We start from the raw sequence: 21138 nt of genomic DNA, 5'->3' as shown, positions 1-21138 counted from the left end.
TACCTAATTTTCATATTTAATTTATATGTGAACATAATAATTAGCGTAACGTATGATATAACTGTAAATAACCATAGAAAAAAAATATTACTAAATAATAAATAGAATGAAAAAAAAAATTAAATAATATGAATTTTTTAATCATTGTTTAATAATAGTAAACTAGTAGATTTTTTTACAAAGAATTCACAGCACATACTCATATTCATTCAATACAGAATAGCGTCGATTATCTGAAAAATCTGCCCGTTAGAAACGCATGGAAAAAATATTTTCTAAGAATGATTATAATAACGGTAAGAAAATCATGTTGTTCTATGGTAACTGTATTAACAATTAACTACGTTAAGTTTGTGAATTAAATTTTTAGTACGCATTTACGTAGAAATTGTAATTATTCGGAACAGTTTAAATTAATATATAATCGGTTGTTTTAGGCGACTGATTTTTGTATAAAGTAACGATTTTGAACGGCACTGCTGTGCGTAAAAAGTAACTCGCTGCTGTTTTAAAATTAAAATTAAATCGATCATTTTATCATACACACGTAGTTACAATATTTAACTGCGTAACGTTTCAAATATTAGATGTAAGGTAAATATATATTTAAAGTTAGGTATAGTCGATAATTACGCGATCGTATTATCCAAATAAGGATTCTGGGCCGACGGAAAGCGTATTTTGTGGAGGTAGATACGGCCTGATAAATTAGCAACATGCGTTTCTATAGGGAGAACTTCCCCTAAACAAGATTGGAAATAGGTTTTTCAAGGTACCGTGTTTCAGGGACGTTTGTCTACGTTACCGCTAAAATTTTCCGTTACCAAATTTAGTAGATACCCGAAGATTCCTATTACTTCAGATAATCGAAGCTGTACTGTAATTAAATATTACTTAACACTTATATTTACTTATACCTATTACCGATTATATCATCAGGGTAGAATATATTACAATTGGAAACAGGTACTGCGGAACGATCTGTCGATCGCTTCATTTTATTTACGAACTCTTTAACGACGGGAACGCTGTTGTCGGTACAGTAGATACTATGATTTAATAATAATAAAGGATCACGTAAGTTGTAATCTGGAAAGTTTTCTCGTCTTCGCCGAGAAAAATCGTTATTCGGATCCGTAACGAAATCGTTTTTGTAATTTTTCACTACGATATTACTATTATCTTTAACGTTATACAATTGTTTTACTTTGAATAAATAATTTAAAAAGCAATCCGAATCCATATTACCGCCGTACATTTTTTCAATACTTACATCGTCTCCAAAATCCGATTCGGGTAATGTTATATGATATAGGAATACATTAATCGGAGTTTTATGAGCTTCAGGACTCGTTTCGTTTTCGATGCTGCTGGAATTATCGGTAGTATTATTAATAAGAATTTCCCAGAAATATGTATCGTTGCCAGAAATTATTCCGCGATCGCAGTTTTCATCACGATCGTCAAGACATTTTTTTATATAATTTTTTTTGAAAAAGTAATCTTCATTTAACGATGGATCTGTTAGTTTTCGCCCTTGGGTTACATTTAGTACATTTTTAATGTTACCGAAATTTGGCCCATCAGGTACACCGTTTGTCATAGGTTTTATAAAATTTTCTATTTTTAATATCGGAGCGTTTTTCGGGTAACTTTCGGAGATGTTCAGAGTAAGCGAATTATTATACGGGATCTGAACGTTGTACGGATATTTTTCACACAGCATTACATTTTCACAAGGATTTACAGGCATAAAGTCGTAATCATCTTCAATTTTCTTATAGGATACCGACGATCTGCTCGTGGTCGTAGAAGTGGTGGTTGTGGTGGTAGTGGTGGACGTAGACGAAGGAAAAAAAACAGGTAGAAAGAAAGAATTGTTGTACCCGAACGTCATACTCGGATTAATAAATTCAGATTCTTTAACCGTACTGTAGTTTAAAATAGGATTGTATTGAAACCGGTAATTATCCGTTATTTCTTTCATTGCTACAATATTCGGAATAAAAACCGACGACGGCGTATCATTCATTAATTTTATAATATGGGCAGGGTTAGACGGATCATTTCTATCTTCGTAACCGTAATCGTACGCTACAGCATTATTTTTTCTGCTAGAAATAGGGTACGGATAAGTGTACAACGGTGTAGATGTCTCGTCTATTATCGGGCGGTTAAAAAACGGATCTAATATCGGTGACAGTTTCCAAGGGCTAGCCGTGAATCTGTCACGATCTGATACGTCTATCGTTTCCGGCGTTACAAATCGTTTTGAAGTCAAGTCGTCTGCGTACTGCGGTACGTATGTTTCAGGTATGTACATATGGGGTGCCGGTTTTGAAAGAGCATCTTTGACAGACGATACCGATCTGGTAGCGTTTGAATTTTTTGGTGAAATTTCATTTATTGGCGATCCTGATGTAGTCGTTTTTGATCCTTTACTGGTAATTTCGACATTGAAATTACTTCCTAAGATCGCGGAATCCCCGGCTCCGGTCAAATTGCAAGCGGTGCCGCAACCGCACGGGCTGCTACAACCGTTGTAAAAGTGTAAGTTAAAAATAATCGGAATGGTCAAGTTCTGATCGTTGTTTTTACTTAGAGTATGGTCCGCCGAATCGTTTTTGCTACCCGGTACACCGACTCTTAAATTTCCGGAAGGAAAGGAACGCTCTTCGATTTCTTCGGTTTCATTTCTCTCCTTGCTATTACTACTGCTAGCTTTTAATTCACCGCTGACCTCTTCCTGAAATTTCTGCTTTTCGTGATTTTTATCTTTTATGTGGTGTTTTAATTCATTTATCGTCGATATCGATTTTAATTTTTCCTTTTCATCGTTTTCGGTTTCTGATATTTTCAACGACTTTTCGATCAATTTTGGTGTTTTGCTACTTTTTGAAAACGTTTCTTTATTATGTTTTCCTCTTTTATTTCCTTCCTTTTCTTCTTCTTCGGAGTTTTCTTGGTAGTCTTCATATTGAGCTTCCTCTTCGGAATAACTTCGGCTCTCGTTATCTTCGAGATGAAACTTCTGTTTTTGTTTTTCTTTCGAATTCGCGTTGTAAGTTTTTCTTTTTTCGTTTCTTGTTCGACTTTTAATTCCACCGGTTTTTTTATTTTCCGCTTCGAAATTTCGTTCTTGTATTGGCTCTTCTTTAAAGTTATCTTTATTTATCTCGTCGTTCGCTTTCTTGTTATTTCTATTTTTCTTTTCGTCTCCTTCTTTTACCTTTTCTTCTGGACTGTTGGTGACCAGTACCGAAATAATATCATAAAAGTCCTCGTCGTCGGCAGAAGAGGAAGCGGAATTCGTAGCCAACCCTACTACGCTAGATATAGAGTTATTTTCTTTTATTTTGTCGTCTTTCATCTTTTTTTTATCTTCTTTCATTTCACGTATCCCTTCGCCGCTTCTAAATGTAATATTTTCAATTTTTTCCTTTACTGTAGCTTCTGTTGTTTTAATTTCTTCTTTTTTACTACCTTGATTCGTTTTAATCCGATTACTTTCCTTCTCCTTTTCTTTTTTATCGAGTTTCTTCTGTTTAATTCCTTCCGTACTCTGTGCATCGCGGTCTTTTACTTCTTTACCGCTCGCTACAGTTACGATTTTATCCGAATCGTGTTCATCTTTATCCGAAGTACGATTATAATTAACGGTCGCTTTTCCGCTTAAACCAGAAATATTTTTTTCTTTTTTTTCATTAGAATTAACACTCAATTTATCAAGATCTACTTTGGTTTTCTTGTTGTCGTTACTATTAATCGCAGTTACAGATCGATTCGCAGATTTTTTTCCCGAGTCCGTAAACGTTTTGTTTAAGTTATCTACCGACAGGTTCTTTTCAGTAACTTCCGTTAAGTTTTTTCCTTCGCCGGTCGAATTTTGTACATCAGGAGTCCCATTAATGTTAGAATCCGATTTTTTACTAGGTGTATTATCGGTTACACTTGTAAAAGGTTTGATGCTAATCGATGCCGTCACATTATCGCTCGAGAAGTTGCTTGTACTTAATGAAGTGGTTATTTCTGGTTTCGGAGTAGTTGTTGAATTTACAGCTGACGTATTACCTGCTAGAAAAAAATAAAAAAAATAGATGCGTATTAAGAGGAATTATATAAAAATAAAACTCAATAGAAGAAACCATGAATTATTTTAATTATCAAATTGGCCTTTCCAGACGCTTTACAAATCATATTAAAGATTTACATAAACACAAACTACCTCTCGTAAATTACTTACATGTATTTTAAGAAGCAAAAATTAAATTATTTTATTTGTAAAAAAGAAAATTATTTTATTTATAATAATTTTAAATTATTTTTCATAAGAATCAAAATTATGTAACGAATAAAATAATACGAAAGCGAATATACGGGAAGACTACAACAGTCGATGCCCGTAACCGCCACCAAAAAAAAAAAAAAAATGAAAGTTGATGAAATCTAAGCAAAACTTGTCTGTTAGAGAAAAGTTGGTTAGCTAATAATAGGATTTATAAAATTATTTAACGGGGATATACCGGTTTTTTTTCAATATTATTTTATTTGAAATTGTTTTAAATGCTTATTGATTTGCTGTCATAAAGATTGGGGTGAAATCCTATGCACCCGATTAATATTGTAGACGATTTTTCAGTAGATTCTAAAGTTCAAAAAGAATAAAACTTTTTCTATCTCCACCAGGAATATGGAACGATAAGAAATACTATAAATCAACATAAAGTTGTGGTAGGCCTACTAAATACATCGATTCGACACAGCTAAGACGAACGTTAGAAAAAATAATGAACTGCAGACATATATATGTACATACCACATGTTATAACTGTCAGCCTTAAGACGATATAAAGCAGATTTATCAGGATAAGATGATTACAGTATTAAAAAGTCACCCTTGAATGGCCATAATGATCAGCATCAGTAGTCAATAAAGATAAGCGCAGATTATTATATGACAATGTAATGTAGATGTGGGGACTCCTAAATTTCGGACCATTGCCATTTGATCCGTAAAGGCTTTATGTAAATATCACTTATAATCGTCATAGAGTCCACAGTCGGCGGGGGGGGGGGGGCTCTGAATAGTAATTATTCTATATTAAAGAGCTCCCTAACTGCATTTAAATATTTTCGTTGAAAGACATAACTTTCTTAGTGATGTTAGACCTGGTGAGAATTTAATAATTAGACAACCTTAAATGCCTGCTATTTCTACATGAAAAATACGTTTAAACAAATTAAAACTTTCTGAAAGTTGATTGGTGGTCACTATTTCATTAAATACTGGTAAAGATGTTCAATACTACTTCCATACCTTTTTCTTGTTTTAATTCGATTTTTTTTAGCTTAATTTATTTTTTGGCTGTCGTATTTTTTTATTTTTATTATTTAATACTTTTGAATGATCATAGAGAAAAATTCACTATTAAAAAACTTATGCATATAATGTATTTAATGTATTGAGCCAAATGAGGAAATTGTAAAAGTTTCAATTTATTTATGTAATTAGCGAATACCAATCTAGACTTACAGATTTCTCAAGCGACTGATTACCACGAGAGACTTATTATCGTGCGGATCATTCACAAACTTTCAAGGATTGAAACAACTATTGGCTAAACTCCTTCAATTGTCTCACGCGACTCAGTGCTACGTAGGCCTTTGCCCTTGGCAAAGATGATGCTCAGATCAACGACAGCTCTATGTAGGATAATCCCCTGCAGTTTATGCACATTCACAACCCAGCACAATATCAGTGACAGCATATGCTTTGCCCTATCACCCTAAATCATCAAATTCGACAATAGTGGTCCCGATTTTCAAACCGATACCGACAGCATTAACTCTAATCGTACTGTCATCAAACTCTACAAAGACCATTCGTGGGAGCTCGCCGGGCTTAAGTTGGTCTCGGCGTAGCGCAGGCCACTCGATTTTTCTGAGTATATCAGTTAATTTTTGTTCTTTTCCGAATAACCATGATCTGTTAGATGGATGGTGTACCTGATGCATGCAAAAGTTAGCCTTCAACCTACTAATAAATACCACGTTTGAATTTGAAAACAGGACGAATGATTGCAGATATATTAATAAGAGCACCCCATTTCATCTCCCAAAACAACACCCCAGAGACCCCCTATTTGTTTCCAGTTGACGGTGATGATTGGTTTAGCCTCGCACTAGGTGCTCGCATCACCTCACCACTCTAGCCTCCCAAGCAGACCCCACGGGAAGCCCATTATTATTAAACTCAATTTTTTATATTTTATTTAATGTTATTTTATGTAAATTTAATTCTATTATTTTTGTAATATTATTCATTCCATTGATTTGAATCATTCAGTTCCAACACAGTTCATACAGTGATGGAGGCCCATAGTTTACAGTTCATTAATTCAATTCATTAAAGTTTGTGCTTCAACCGGAAAATCTCCACTACTACATACATATTTTTTTTATAAATACACATATATTTTTATAGCTTATGACACTCCCAGTAACATAAGGATTCCAGTGCGAGGTCATATATCTAAATCAGTTCAGCCGTTGAGCTGCTACAATGGAATAGATATACATACATACACCGTACATACATTAAACTTCTTTTTGGATAGTCCTATCAAAAGGAATTATGTATTAGATTCTTCAGTCAAAAATAATTACATCACTCAAGCAGTCATATCCAAATAGTATTCTCCATTAAAAAAAAAACAATAACACCAAACTTTTCTTTCTTACTGGAAAATCTTTACAGCGGTGGTATTAAAATAATATAACTATAAAACAGATGAGATTCATTCATATTATTCTAATTTATATAATATAAATCTAATACATTATAAATTATCAAGCTGTTAATATTTTTTTTTTTACAAAAAAATAAAAGTCAAATAAAATTACTTCTCCGTCACCAATTCCTGGAACGCTACAATTTTTCTAATTTTTTTCACATTTTATAAATACAGTAGCATACAAATTAATCTGAACACAGAAGCTGTTTCAATAAAAAGTAACTTGTTTAGAAAAAAAATCATATGTATACAATTTCTGAAATCTAGTAATTAATATGCCCTCCTTCATTTCTTAATCACTTCACGTAAATGATTTAGCATCAAATCAACAAGTGTACTACACATTTTTTTGATCTCTTCATTATGAAACCATACCAATATTATTGCTTTAATGAGGTCAATTTTTACAGTACAATTCATTTTTGAGAGTAGTTGTTTGAGTATTACCCAAAGATTTTCAATTGGGTTTAAGTCTGGAGAGTTGCCTAGCCACAGGAGCACTTTAATGTTTCATTCTTTGAAAATTTTTTCCAATTTTTGCCAGTATAACATGGTGCCAAACTGTCAAAACTGGTGCCGATTCTTTAAATAAGTTAAGTCTTTATGTACTTGTGATTATAATTATTTTTATTATGAATTGTAAATACCATTCATATATATAACGTTATTAACTTGTGAATCTTTATGTACAGTTATTGTATTAATATATAATATCATGTAATGAGTGAAAAAAGACTTGTTGAGTACTTGGAGACTTGTACTGACTCATCAATGACTGGAAGATGACTGCTTGAATGAAGTGCGGAGCCTACTTATACACTGTGTACAGAGCCGCTGAATCATCAGGTGCTGAGAGCAATCGAAAGAAGCCGTGTGAACTGTATGCAGCCGAATGCTGCCGTCAGGAACCAAGTAAATCCGAAAGGAGCTGTGTGAACTGAACAGAGCCGCTGAATCATCAGGAGCTGAGTGCATTTAAAAGGAGCTGAGTGAAATGTAAAGATCTGAGTGATGCAGAAAGGAGCTGAGTACATCCGAATGCTTAATGCTTAATGTTTGCTTAATGTTTTAGACCTCTGCCTGCTATGATAAATCATAATTGGACCGCTGCAGTCTACTGTGCAAGTAGAAAATGGTCAGGAAGGAATTACTCTGGAGGATGGTAGTTAACCAAGCTGTTGTACTTAGGTTTTTGTAATATATCGAAAGCATGTCATACATTTTCGAATGATAGAGGAAATAACTCTGTTACCATTTATTATCCAATATTTTTGTAGTAATGAATGATGAATAAGTTGAACACCAGCATGCAAGAGTTACAAGTGTTCAGCATTAATGATCAGTATTGTAATGTTAGAATTAGGATATAAAACAATAGGATGTTTCACTTGGTAATGTAACAGAGAGTGTTGCAGTCTGCCACCTACGTATAGTATGCCTGAATTATCCAGAAATGGATCAATGAAATATATTTGGTTTGTTTAGAGTTTGATTGTTTTTAAGATTATATAATTCATCACTAAAATGCATGTGTTGTGATTGTTGAATAAAAAAGGTAAGAGTGCGGTTTAGTTCCTGAGTAGTTAAAGGACCAGAAATTCGTTCTGAATGTTTTGATTTGGCATTATGAATAAATCTGAAACAAAAACTAAAAGTGAGGATTAGGGGAGTGATGAAAACTGTTCTGTGTAATCAAAGACAACAGTAGATACAAATGATATTACAATATGTTAGTGTTTTTCTATTAGACATTCAGCACTTATATCACTACAGTTATTAAAGGTAATATCTTTCGGCCAGTGGGCCGAATGGAAGTTTGTGAAGCTAATGAGGACCATGCCACCAAACTGACATGTGAATTAATTTATTTGGTGAACAACCTCTAGACAGTACGTCTGCTGGATTATCAGAAGATCTGACGTATTGCCAATTAGCATTTGTGGTAATTTGCTGAACCTCAGAAATTCTATTGTTGACAAATACTTTCCAATTAGATGGTTGTCCATGAATCAAAGGTAGTACTATCGTAGAATATGTGTGTAAATGGATTTCATCAAACTGTATGTTTAAGGGATTAATTACCTTTAATAATAAACGACCAAGTAGTAAACCACCACAAGGTTCAAGTCTTGGAAGTGTAATTTGTTTTAAGAGTGCCAATTTTGATTTAGAACAAAGTAAATTAGAAAAAATTGTATGACTAGTGTATACAGTTTTTATGTAAATGCGGTAACCATAACCATGGGGCTATGTTACAACAACCTGAGCCAAAGGACTCCATAAAGACGGAGGCATCAGAGAATCCATGTATTTGAATAGAATTAATTCTACTACCAATTTTGGGTTTGAGGGATTGATTTATTTTAATGAATTCAATCAAATGCAACTGGTTGTATAAATTGAGCCATTGTGTTAGTTACGCGTTGGATAATGTTTCACTCCAATTAACTTTAAGTTGCCACAATGACTGCATAAAATGTTTTTGTGAAAAAAACAAAACAATAAGGAACAACAATAGGACCAATGAATCCTAAAGGATCAAATATACCTGCCATGGTGGACAGAATATTCTTTTAGTGTGTTTTTTAGAATCATTAGCATGAGTAGTGTGGAAAAGTAGCTTATCTAAGGAATTATTCCATAGAACTCCTAAAGTATGCAAGTTCTGTTTTTGATTTTAAGGAATGGAATTATTGTGCTCAGAAGTAGAAATGATGCTATTATTTGAAAACAACTTATGGAATGAAAAACCATATTGTAATAATTTAGAAATATTAATTTTTAACTGAATAACTTCTTCAAAGTTGTCTGAACCTGTTATGAGATCAACAACAAAAAAATAATTTCAAATGGATTTGCATGCAAGTGGAAATTCATTTTCATTTGCAATTTGAATTAAACACTGTGTGGCTAAATATGGTGTATAAAAAGTCCCATATGTTACTGTACGTAATGCGTAGTGTTTTATCTCCTGATCTGGAGAATCACACCAAAGTATATGCTGCAAATTGGAATCACTAGATTTAACTAATATTGACAATACATTTTGGCTACGTCAGAAGTAATGATGTAATTATGGATTCTAAATCTAAGTAATAAGGAAATTAGATCTTGTTAAACTACAGGTCCAACTAGAAGAGTATCATTGAGGGATAAACCGTTAGTGGTTTTCGGTGACAAAGACAACTCTAATTTTAGTAGTTAAACTTGATGGTTTAAATACTGGATGGTGAGGTAAATAACACACATTCAAATTATTAACAAATCATCGGAATTCTAAATATTCTTGAATGAAAGCGGAGTACTCCTTGTTAAGGTTGGCATTGTTAACTAGTTTTCTTTGTAAAGATAAGAATCTATTTTTAGCATTAACAAAAGAATCCTCCAGTTGAATGTTATTATCTTTGCGTGGTAACAACACGACAAATTTGCCCTGATTGTTTCGAGTAGTAGTGGTTTGAAAATGTTTTTCACATGTTGATGTTTCATTACCTAAAGCATCAGTATAAATTATTTTGATTTTTCAGATATTCTCAAGTATAGTAGATAGATAGATAGCAACAAGATAATTTTCATTTGTTGGGAAATCTTTAATGATAGCTAGAACTTCATTCTTTAAAAAGGAATGTAGGTAGTGTAATTTTTGAATGTTAGTTAAATCATCTCTATTCTGTATTAAATCAATAAATATATTAAAATAAGACTGCCATTCTGAGACATTACCTTTAAATATGGGTATATTTATAGGTTGTAACCGAGTTTGTTTAAATGATGTATTTGTACTAACTTCTTGATTAGATGATTTTCAATTAGTATTATTTATTAAATGTTGCAATTTAGATTTTTAACAAACAAGTCTTCTTCAACTTGTATACAATCCGAATCTAAAATCTCATCAACAAATTTCAATTTAATTTCTGATTGAATAGTATCATTTGCTTTGCAATTCAATAAGATTTCTTATTTTAATTTGTAAGGTGGGAATATCACCTAGCGAAGAATCGCAATTGTGAGTAAATGTGTCAATCCTAGTTATGGCGGCCTTTATTAACCATCTTTGTCTAATTAATTGTTCCCTATCCATAATGATAATAGTAATAACAATGTGAATTATTAATAATGTAAATTAAATGTGAAATGAATTAAATGATATTACAATAATGATACAATGAAAACTAAATGTAAAGTAATTTAAGAAAAATATTACGTAAATGATGTAGATTTAGATGCTGTGAGTCCCTTTATGCAGTAGAATATTGAATATGAAGATTCTTGAATGATGTTTCTTAAAATTATAGATTTATCCACAGTTCTGTTAGATTAAATGTTGAATTCTTCAAAAATGTAGATTAAATATATATCTGTGGTTGGAGGACAGTAAAAAACATATGTCGAAATTGGTGCTGATTCTTTAAATAAATTAAGTCTTTATGTAATTGCGATTTTAATTATTTTTATTATGAATTGTAAATATCATTCATATATATATATAAATAACAACTTCTGAATGTTTATGTAAATTTATTGTATTAATATATGTAATATCATGTAATGAGTTAAAGAAGACTTGTTGAGTCCTTGAACACTTGTAGTAGACTTGTCAAAGACTGTAAGAGGACTGCTTGAATCAAGTGCGGAGTCTGCTTATATACTGTATATGGAGTTGCTGAATCGTCAGAAGCTGAGTCCATCTGAAAGGAGCTGTGTGAATCCAACTGAAGCCGAAGATCTTTAAATTTTAAAAGTTCTATTTTAAATGAAAATTAATCTTTCTCATTAATAATCAATTTTAAGTAACATGAATGAAACCTAAATCTATACTCCAAACTTTGTTGGAACACCCTGTTGCCTTGGCAGGATATTTTTTGAAGTTGTGTCACAATCCCTTCCTTCAGAATCTTGACATATCCATCACTTCTCAACATACCATCTACTAGAATGAACAAGGGCTTTCAAATGTGAAACAAGCCCAAAACATTTTTTTCTGGGGATGTTTAACTGATTGTTGGATGTGAGCGAGTGATGCATTTTCATATGATACTTTTCTAAGATACTGAATCCTTTGCCCCCTGAACATAAAAATGGAACTCGTAGAAACACATAACATTTTTTTTCAGTCTAGTTAGCATATGTTTTGGCCCACCAAGAGCCTTTTTTGCACATTGCTGATGTTAAATGCTGCTTTTTAGCTGATTGATGAGTTTTTTGTCCACCTGCATGAAGTCAGCAAAACGTCTAACAATTGTCATGAGTAAATCTGTTCCACTGGCTGTCTTGATTTAAGTCCACAACAGATACTCATAATTATGAAGTTTATTTTTTTCACTAATAACCAATCCTGTGTTGGAGTAGATTTTCTTTCACTGCCACATTTTCCTTTCCTTTGAGGTGAAAAGGAACCAGTTTCTTTAAGTTGTTTTAAAATAGAGTTCACTGTTTCTACTCAAACACCACACTCAGAAGCTATTTTCTTGTTGTGCCATACTGGTATGATCAGAAAGGGAGACAATTTTTTAATGCTTTCTTGGAGTTATCTCCGTTATTATATATTCAAGAAATACAGAATAAAAAATATGAAAATATGATTTTGTAATAAAAAATGAAACAAACTTTCACAAAATACTATTTTAACTGAAAATTCCTAAATAACCAAAAAACAATAACTTCACATTACACAGACAAAAAAATAAAGAATGGATGTGGTCAAGGAGTGTAACCATAGCACAAAAATAAATAAAAAAATTCCCTGTTTGGATTAATTTTTCTTCTGGGTGCACATCAGATTAATTTAAATGCTACTGTAAAAGAATTCTGTTAACATTGTGCACAAATTTCATTAATAATAAGCACTTAGTTAAAATCATTTTAAAACTCGGTTTTTCAGATTAAAAATCTTGAAAAATAAAAAATTATTGTGAAAAGTATATTAATAATTGATGTATAACAAGAATTACAATAATTTATGTAAAAGAACAGAATACACTGTACATATTAGTATGCTAAATTTATAGATAAGTAATTTTAATATAAGTATTATTTTTATCATCGCAAAGAAAACAAGAGCAGATAAATGGTGAGAAATACTAAAAGTTTCAAATTTCATGCTTCCAAATGTGTAAGTAGATTAGATTATTAAATAATACTGGAAAGGAAGAAAACTTTCTAGACCAAGAAAAGTTAAATTTAAAAAAAGAACAATGAGAATACGAGAAGAAATGTTAATACTTTCTGAATAATTATAAATGTGAAGCCGAAGAAACACCAATATTAGAAAAGCATCACAAAAGAGAAATGAATTTAAATCTAGCCTCAACAATACATGGTCACTGTTATATACTATCCCTAAACATTTATCAAATTATAACTCGACTAGCAACTCATTTCCAAAAATGTCTGCACATTCCAAGGTACTTTCCTCAAACTATCATTTCACTAAACACTACTTAGCTACAATTTTTTTTATGGTCTGGCCCGTACTCATCATGGTCAATGCTATCACCTTCCCACCACTATCTCAGTCATAAACCTTTATTATTATAACTTATTTTAATGAACTTCATAACATGGAATTCCCAGTTTTTGATAAAGTATCCGGTAATAGAAAATAGAATAAAAAGTTTTAAATTTTAAGAAAAATATGACTGAAAAGAAAACAAAAGTTATTTTTATATTTATTTGATTTTAACCGGCCTCAAACTGTAATTGAAAGGATCTTATAAATCAGGACAAAACTTTACTAGAAAAGAAGTGCAATTCAATAAGTTAGTGGAACAGAACGCAAGGATGTCTGGGGATGTTTTATCTCTCTATTTATTGCACAGCCTGGACATCAGTCCCTTCCTAATGGATCTATCTGGCAGGAATTTAATTTTAATGACAGTTATATATTTATTTTTAGTTTGATTTTAAGATGAATGGAGTCTGGGATTGCATTCCAATCCTCTGTAGATTGTGTTTGTAAAAAATGTTCCTATCGGGTTATTCCTTGGGAATATTAGGAATAATATTTCTTGAGATATTAGCAGCGTATTTGCGTCTTTCCCTTGACATGATTCCCCTTCAGTCCATCCACTGAAGACCAATCAGTGCTAGTGCCTTTTGGTCTAGCAGGAATGCATCTGATGGAACTTATACTGATGTTATTGAGAGTTTGGTTCTGGCGGTTAATGTATCGTAGCCACATGCAGCTCTCTCTCAGAAGGAAAGCAAGGTATTGAATGTTGCCAAACATATCTGAACCTTCTCTTTCATTCTCATTACCCTTCACATTACCTTCTAACTTTCTCATTATCTTTCTCATCTTTTTCACTCACACATTGCCATTGACCTAGCAATTCTTTTCTGTGAAAATTAACTCTCCACCGTTTCCCCAAATATCATTTTTAGTTTAATTTTTTGGGTTATTATTTTTTTTTTCTGTAGGTCTGTTTTATATTTTTTACTTTTTATAATTATTTACAGTAGGCTACAATGTATTTACTTTATTTTTACATTAAAAATTTACAGTAGTTAAAATATTATAATAATCACTAAAATATATTATTTAAATTGAGGAAAACAACTTCTGTACAATAAAATTATTTATTTTTATTGTACAGTTAATTTATTTTTATTTTTATCTGTATAAATATACAGACCTATATACTGGTCTGAATATATATATACATATACAGAACTAAAGAGATGTCTTATTGTAATTTACAGTATGCTTATGTATATATATTTATAGCCTGCTTCTTTTGCAATTTCACCTATTTCAAAGATAAGTCTAGAAGGATTTTTCCCTAAATAATATCCAAAAGTTGTACTTTAGTCACTGCATGGTCTGTAATGACTCCCACAACTAGCCAATCTATCAATTCATCTTTCCAATTAGCATTAGTTGGTGCTTTATCCAATTGCACCGAATGATATGAAGTATTATCCATTACTATGAGAGTACTCGGTTTAACTTTTTTAAAAAGCGTTTCTTTGAACCATTTTGTAATTGTTTCATTATTCATCTCCTTGTGGTAGTCATTCATTTCTTTGATTTGAACATTAATATTGCTCCATTCACAAACCCGTCAACTGTTCTGGCATGACAGATAATTAATCTTCCAACCAATAGGCACAGGCATAGTGTTATCAACAGTTTCATCAGTCCATGTTTTATGGTTTGAGTGGTTAACATTAACCCAAGTTTCACATTAACCAAACAATTTCATTAAAATTAACAGTCTTCATTTGCTTCAGAGAAATACTATGACAAATAACAATCTCCTCTTTCAAGTAATTTTACTATTAAATTTTTGGTACACAAAGCCAATATTATGCAATACTTCAAGTAAAGAAAAATGAGTATTTTCTGTAAAATAACTCAGCTTCCCAAAGAGAAAATAATAGCATCTTAATTAGAGTTTTCAAAATCTTAAACATCTACAATATAATAATAATTCATTAAAACGAGCAACTACATTGCTGTACTTTATCAGCATTTGAAAAAGTTTTAAAAATTTAATTTTCACCAAACTTAACAATTATTTTTATTCTTAAAATCACATTTATAATTTTAGTATCATCTTTTATCATCTTTCCTTACTAATTCTCTGATAAAAGGATTGAAACTATTCTAAACCCAATAAGGCTTCTTTATTTAAAAACAATTTTAAAAATTCAGATAAATAGATTTCAAACTTTAAAAAATAATGATTTTAATGAGATAAAGTTTTAGGAAAGATATTTAAAGATTTTTTTTAAATCTTTAAATTTTAAAATAAATTTTTTATTGGAGTTTTCAATTTTTCTGAATAAAAAAAAAAATTATGAGTAAAATTTTCAAAACATTCTACTCCTTTAGAGATATAGCTTTTCAGTGTCTCCATATTCTAGTCTGCTTTTTAAAACTCAAATTGGAGTATTTGTATTTCTTACACAAGTAGGATAATCCAACTCATATTCAAGATTGTTAGGTATAAAAACCATAAAGGAGTTAACACAAACAAACACACGTGCGCGCGCACATCAATTCATAAATTAATTTGTGAGGGGTCATCCATTAATTACAAATGATAAGGGAAGTAAAGGGGGTTTTAAAAAATCTTACTTCATTTTAAACATGATAGAAAGATCTATAATACCCTTACAAAGAATCTGAAGAGATCTTCAGATCTCTGGTAGAAATGTGAACATAAATTTCACCTTATGTAAAAAAAAAAAAAAAACAGATTTTTAACTTTAAAATAATAAAGTAGATGAAATGTAATAACAAAATAGATTTAAATCTACTTTAAAAAGTGTTTCCTTTAGATTCACCTTTTGTCTACAAAAAGTGAATAATATAAAAATTTCTATCAGAAACGTTATTTAGAGAAGTGTAAAAAATAACAAAAAACATAAAAACATAACATAACAGAAAAAAACAACAGATTTAACTTATTTAAATTTAAAAAAAACAAAAAAAAAAAAAAAACAAAATACCTAAATGGATTTTTATTTTTTTTTAAATATATCCCCTTTTACAAAATAATATCGGTTGAGCAGTATTTTTTTTTTACATTTTAAAAACCGCTGTTAGTATATTCTTAGGTTTCATTACTTATCTTATTTTACTAAGAAGAAAAAAATAAAATTTTTCATATTCTACGACTTATGTCTAGAAATAGTTTTTTTTTCAGGGGGGGTTGTCTGGTTGAAAAATGCTTACTCGTTATCATAGCCCACATATGCTATATTTCTTGTAATTAAAAAATAGATATATCACATTATATACCCAAATTAAAATAATAAAATTACCATCTGCTTTATGGCAAATGGCATGAACAACTGAAACACACTACAGTAATTCAAATACTTGAATATAAATGGACAGCCCTAAAAAATCATACAACATAGATAGCAACATTTCATTCTGAGAATAGTTTGCATGTTAGCCCCTAGGTTAAATCTGCAATGCAGTGTCGCATAACAGATACAATCCACAAGGATGTGGTGCACTGTTAGTTGGCAGTTGCAACAAGCATAAAGGGATGCACCTGTTTGCATCATAAGATATCCATGAGTGAGTCTAGGATGCCCTATTCATAAACGGTAGATAATAACCTCCTCTCAACGGTTATTTCTGCATAAGCAGCTCCATGGTGACACAGTGTTCTTAATTGGGTGAAGTTCATTGTTCATGGTAGCACACATTCATTTTGCCACTCATGAACCACCCTCTTCAGGAAACAAACAAGATCATTTGAATGGAATTAGTGAAAGGAGGCTGGAAACAAGCCTTCTCTACCACACCATCAGCACACTTGTTACCTAAAATCCTAATATGGCTGGGGAAATAGTAAAAAAAATTATTTTGTAGGTTTAACTACTTTGAAAATGAAAATATCTGTGATATTTAACTTCATAATAAAAAATAAAGACTTCCTTCAAAAATGTTACTTTACTCCACAATTAATTTAAAAATATTATAATTAAAAATTGAAAAGCTTTTTTTAATTTATTCTTAAACAAAATATTTATTAAGCACCTACAACAGCGGTCATCTAAAAGATTCCTACATGAAGGGGAAAGGAGATTATAAAATCCATCTTTAAGGCATTTATACCAGATAAATGTAATTCTTCTTTTAAAAGTACGTCTGTTATAACACAAGAAGTGATGATAAATGTATGTAGTACAACCAATTTGTGATTTACCACATATTGTACTTTCAGACTTTAAAAGAATAAATAACATGCTTTTTATTAATATTATTTTTAAATTTTAATCTTTATAATAGCTATAATAATTTCAACTATCAGAAGTATTTTTTTGTACATCAAAATTATAAAATAATTTAAATAAGGATATCGCTGTAAAAAAATAATATATAATTAAAAATAAATCTTATTCTGCAACAGCATCACAAATTAAAATAACAAAATTATAATATTATTTTGAATTGAAATTTATATTTCAATAAACAGATTGAAAATAATTTACTTTATCAGTGTTTAAGTCCCTTTTAAAGCAGATACTTGCTTACATTTTCTATAAGTACAATGAAATTTGTCTACATTTTTTTTTTACTATTTAACAAATATACAAGCATGTTAATTTAAATTAGAATTCTAATACATTAAATCTTATTTGTATACTTTTTTATTAAAATAAACACATCTTCTGTTTTAATTTTTATTAGAATTGTCCCTCATAAAATGAAAATATCTGTGTGATACTGAACCATGTAATAAAAAATAAAGACTTCCTTCAAAAATGTTACTTTACTCCACAATTAATTTTAAAATATTATAATTAGAAATTATAAAATAGGAAATGTAAAGCTTGCATTAACTGAAAAATAATGAAATTAAATTGCATTTAATGTGCGATGGATTTTTTTAAACTTTATTATAATACGTAGCATGTAAATAAATGCACTACTATAAAGAAAAATGTGTATTGCAATTGGTTCTGTTAAAGTAGGTTGAAAGGAATTATATCACTATGGAATAAGTACTGATGTATGGCCTTCACCCACCAACTGCTTTCAAATAGAGTATAATACTATTCAAGCTAGAAAAATTAATCAAATTATATTATTAATATATTGGTCCATTTTAATCAGTTAATCTGGCTAGCAGAAGCTACCTTACAAAAGAAACAGACCTAAGAAAAAATCTATACTGTTATATAAAGAGGAAAAGGTTTTTGTTTGGCCAAGATAAACAAACAAATTACTTGATCAATCGCAACCAAATTTTTACCCATGTTTTTTGACATAACCGAGAAGGTTTTTACATATATTTCATCCTAAACAATCTCTAAAAAAAAAAATACATATATATATATATATATATATATATTAGTGGAAATTTTCCGGTTGAAGCACAAACTTTAATAAAACGAATTAATGAACTGTGAACTGTGAGTATCCCTGTTTGAGCTGGGTTTGAACTGAATGATTTGAATCAATCTATTAATAATTTTACAAAAATAATAGAATTAAATTTACATTATATAAATTTAAAAAGTTTCTGTTTAACATTAATGGGCATCCCGTGGGGACTGTGTACAAGGCTAGAGTGGTTAGATATGTGACCACCCTGCCGGAGGCTAGATAAATCATCATCATCAACCGGTAACAAATGGGATGCCCCTGGAGCACTGTTTTGGGAGATGCTCTGCAAACAATCCGATTTTCAAAATGCAAAAAGGGTATTTGTTAGTAGCTTGAAGGCTAACTTTTGCATTCATCAGATAAAATCCAGATATAACAGATCACAGTTATTCGGAACTGTATATATACATAAAAAATTGTCTGTTTTTTTATTTTTTATCGCATAACATGAGAACCAACTGGCTGATTACTTTCAAATTTGCAGGATACATTCATGTTATCTCAGGAAAGATTTTAACCCATCAACCAAGGCTCTACCTCACTTGAAGGTTAAGATATTAAAAATATTCATTTATTCTTCACCTCCATGGAGGGGCGAAGAACTAATTAAAGAATTATGATATTCATATGAATTAACGATATTCATTAGGAAAAAATAGATTAATTCTTTTACTTCATTATTATATTTCTGCCACCACAGGAAAGAAATAAGTTATGAATTTTTCATTGTCAAAGGTGTGTGTACTTTAGTTACCGTAGTTATTATTATTATTATTCTAACCCACCGGGTTGGTCTAGTGGTGAACGTGTCTTCCCAAATCAGCTGATTTGGAAGTCGAGAGATCCAGTGTTCAAGGGCTAGTAAAGGCAGTTACTTTTATACGGATTTGAATACTAGATCATGGATACCAGTGTTCTTTGGTGGTTGGGTTTCAATTAACCACACACACTCTCAGGAATGGTTGAACTAGACTGTACAAGACTACATTTCATTTACACTCATACATATCATCCTCATTCATCCTCTGAAGTAATACCTGAACAGTAATTCCTGGAGGCTAAACAGGAAAGAAAGAAGTTATTACTCTACCTTTTGTAATTTAGTTTCTTTTTCAGGTTCTATAAAAAAAGCCTGAATACTGTAATTATTATTTATCAGTATTATTCTAACGATGAGAATAACATACAGTGTGGTGGTCCAGGGGATTGAACCCTATGGATAAGTGAGAATGGCAACTGAAATAAGCTCTGTGGGTGTCCAAGGAGTCGGCCTCCCTGGCAAATTGGGAATGGCAAGCAAAGCAAGTTCTGTAGCCATGGAGTAGGCCCCTTGGCTTTGGGAGGCCCTGAGGAGCCCCTGCGTTGGCTCTGGAATTTGCCTAGGTTGAACTGAGCCCCAAGGGTTCAGTCTCTGGCTAGAGAGACCAGCTAGTATTAATATAAATAGACTTCATTGCTACAATACTAACACGCTAAATTCCTTCAAGTTACTTATTGCTTAGACTCAACTGGTACAACACATGACAATCATGAAGACTTGATTAATAATCATTAGTTGCTAATTAAATTAAATTAAATATAATGATTACAGTTAAGTTATTTACCTTTATCATAAGTTATTTTTGAAATCTTATCTTTGGTTACATTAGATGGTTTAACTTGTTCTGGTTTCGGTGTTCTTACATCAAGTGACTTATTAATAATAGTAGTTGTTTTTTCTAGTTTTTCTGTGTTTACTTGCGTCAATAATGTTTGGTTCTCCGTTTTTAATTCACGCACTTTTCTTGATAATATTTCTTGCCGTTCTTCATGAAAATTATTTTTTTCAAAAAAGTCATTCATTGAATCTAAAAATAATAAATCAAATAGAGATATATAAATGCATAGTAGAAGAAGAATACAATTATTCTTTAAAAACAAATTATCATTTTCTTGCTTCTAATATTATTTTACCTCGTTTCTGTATGTTAAGCACAGAGATGTCTGCTTCATCAGAACCTATGAAAAAATACATATATATATGGATTAAGGCATATTGAAATATAAAAATATTGAGAGGCATGTTTACAACCTCAATCACTAATATAGAATATAACACAGATTGTATACTTTGTACATTCCATGAAAATATAGATCTCTGCAAAAATTCTGAAAAAATGAGAGAAAAATATTAAGCAGTTATAAATGATGACTGATAATAATTCATTTAAATAAGTATTATTAAACTAGAAACAAATCTTCAATCTATGTAATATATATGTAGGTAAATAAAGTTTTTAAAACATGGGGCCTTTAAATAATCTTTCAACATTAAAACTTTTGTTTTCCAATGTCCTATGATGTGTCACATTCCTACCCTTAAATTTAAAAATTTTTTAATACCTCCCATGGAGGCTTCAGATATGATAGTTTCATTTCAAAAATTAAATTTTTGAACTTCACTTTGAAATAGAAGGATTTGCTAATTTTTTTCCTGTTCTTTCACTA

General features: G+C 30.9%; 1 protein-coding gene across 1 annotated transcript; it reads right to left on the bottom strand.

The window, feature by feature from the left end:
• Positions 1–171: 171 nt before the first annotated feature.
• Positions 172–20633, bottom strand: LOC142329914 (uncharacterized). The gene is made up of 3 exons (XM_075374848.1): positions 20605–20633; positions 20256–20498; positions 172–4074 (listed from the first exon to the last, which is right to left on the bottom strand). The coding sequence occupies exons 2-3, from the start codon at positions 20491–20493 to the stop codon at positions 908–910; spliced, it is 3405 nt and encodes a 1134-aa protein (XP_075230963.1). The 5' UTR covers positions 20494–20498; positions 20605–20633; the 3' UTR covers positions 172–907.
• Positions 20634–21138: the final 505 nt, after the last annotated feature.

This window comes from Lycorma delicatula, chromosome 9, assembly GCF_047948215.1.
Source record: "Lycorma delicatula isolate Av1 chromosome 9, ASM4794821v1, whole genome shotgun sequence".
NCBI classification, from domain to species: Eukaryota; Metazoa; Arthropoda; class Insecta; order Hemiptera; family Fulgoridae; genus Lycorma; species Lycorma delicatula.
This window is presented reverse-complemented; position numbering and strand designations above follow the sequence as displayed.

Excerpts from the sequence above, each read along its gene's own strand:
- LOC142329914 (XM_075374848.1), bottom strand. The coding sequence starts at position 20,493 with ATGAATGACTTTTTTGAAAAAAATAATTTTCATGAAGAACGGCAAGAA. Across the intron at positions 4,075-20,255 it reads AAAAATAACTTATGATAAAG|CAGGTAATACGTCAGCTGTA; the intron begins GTAAATAACTTA and ends ATTTTTTTCTAG.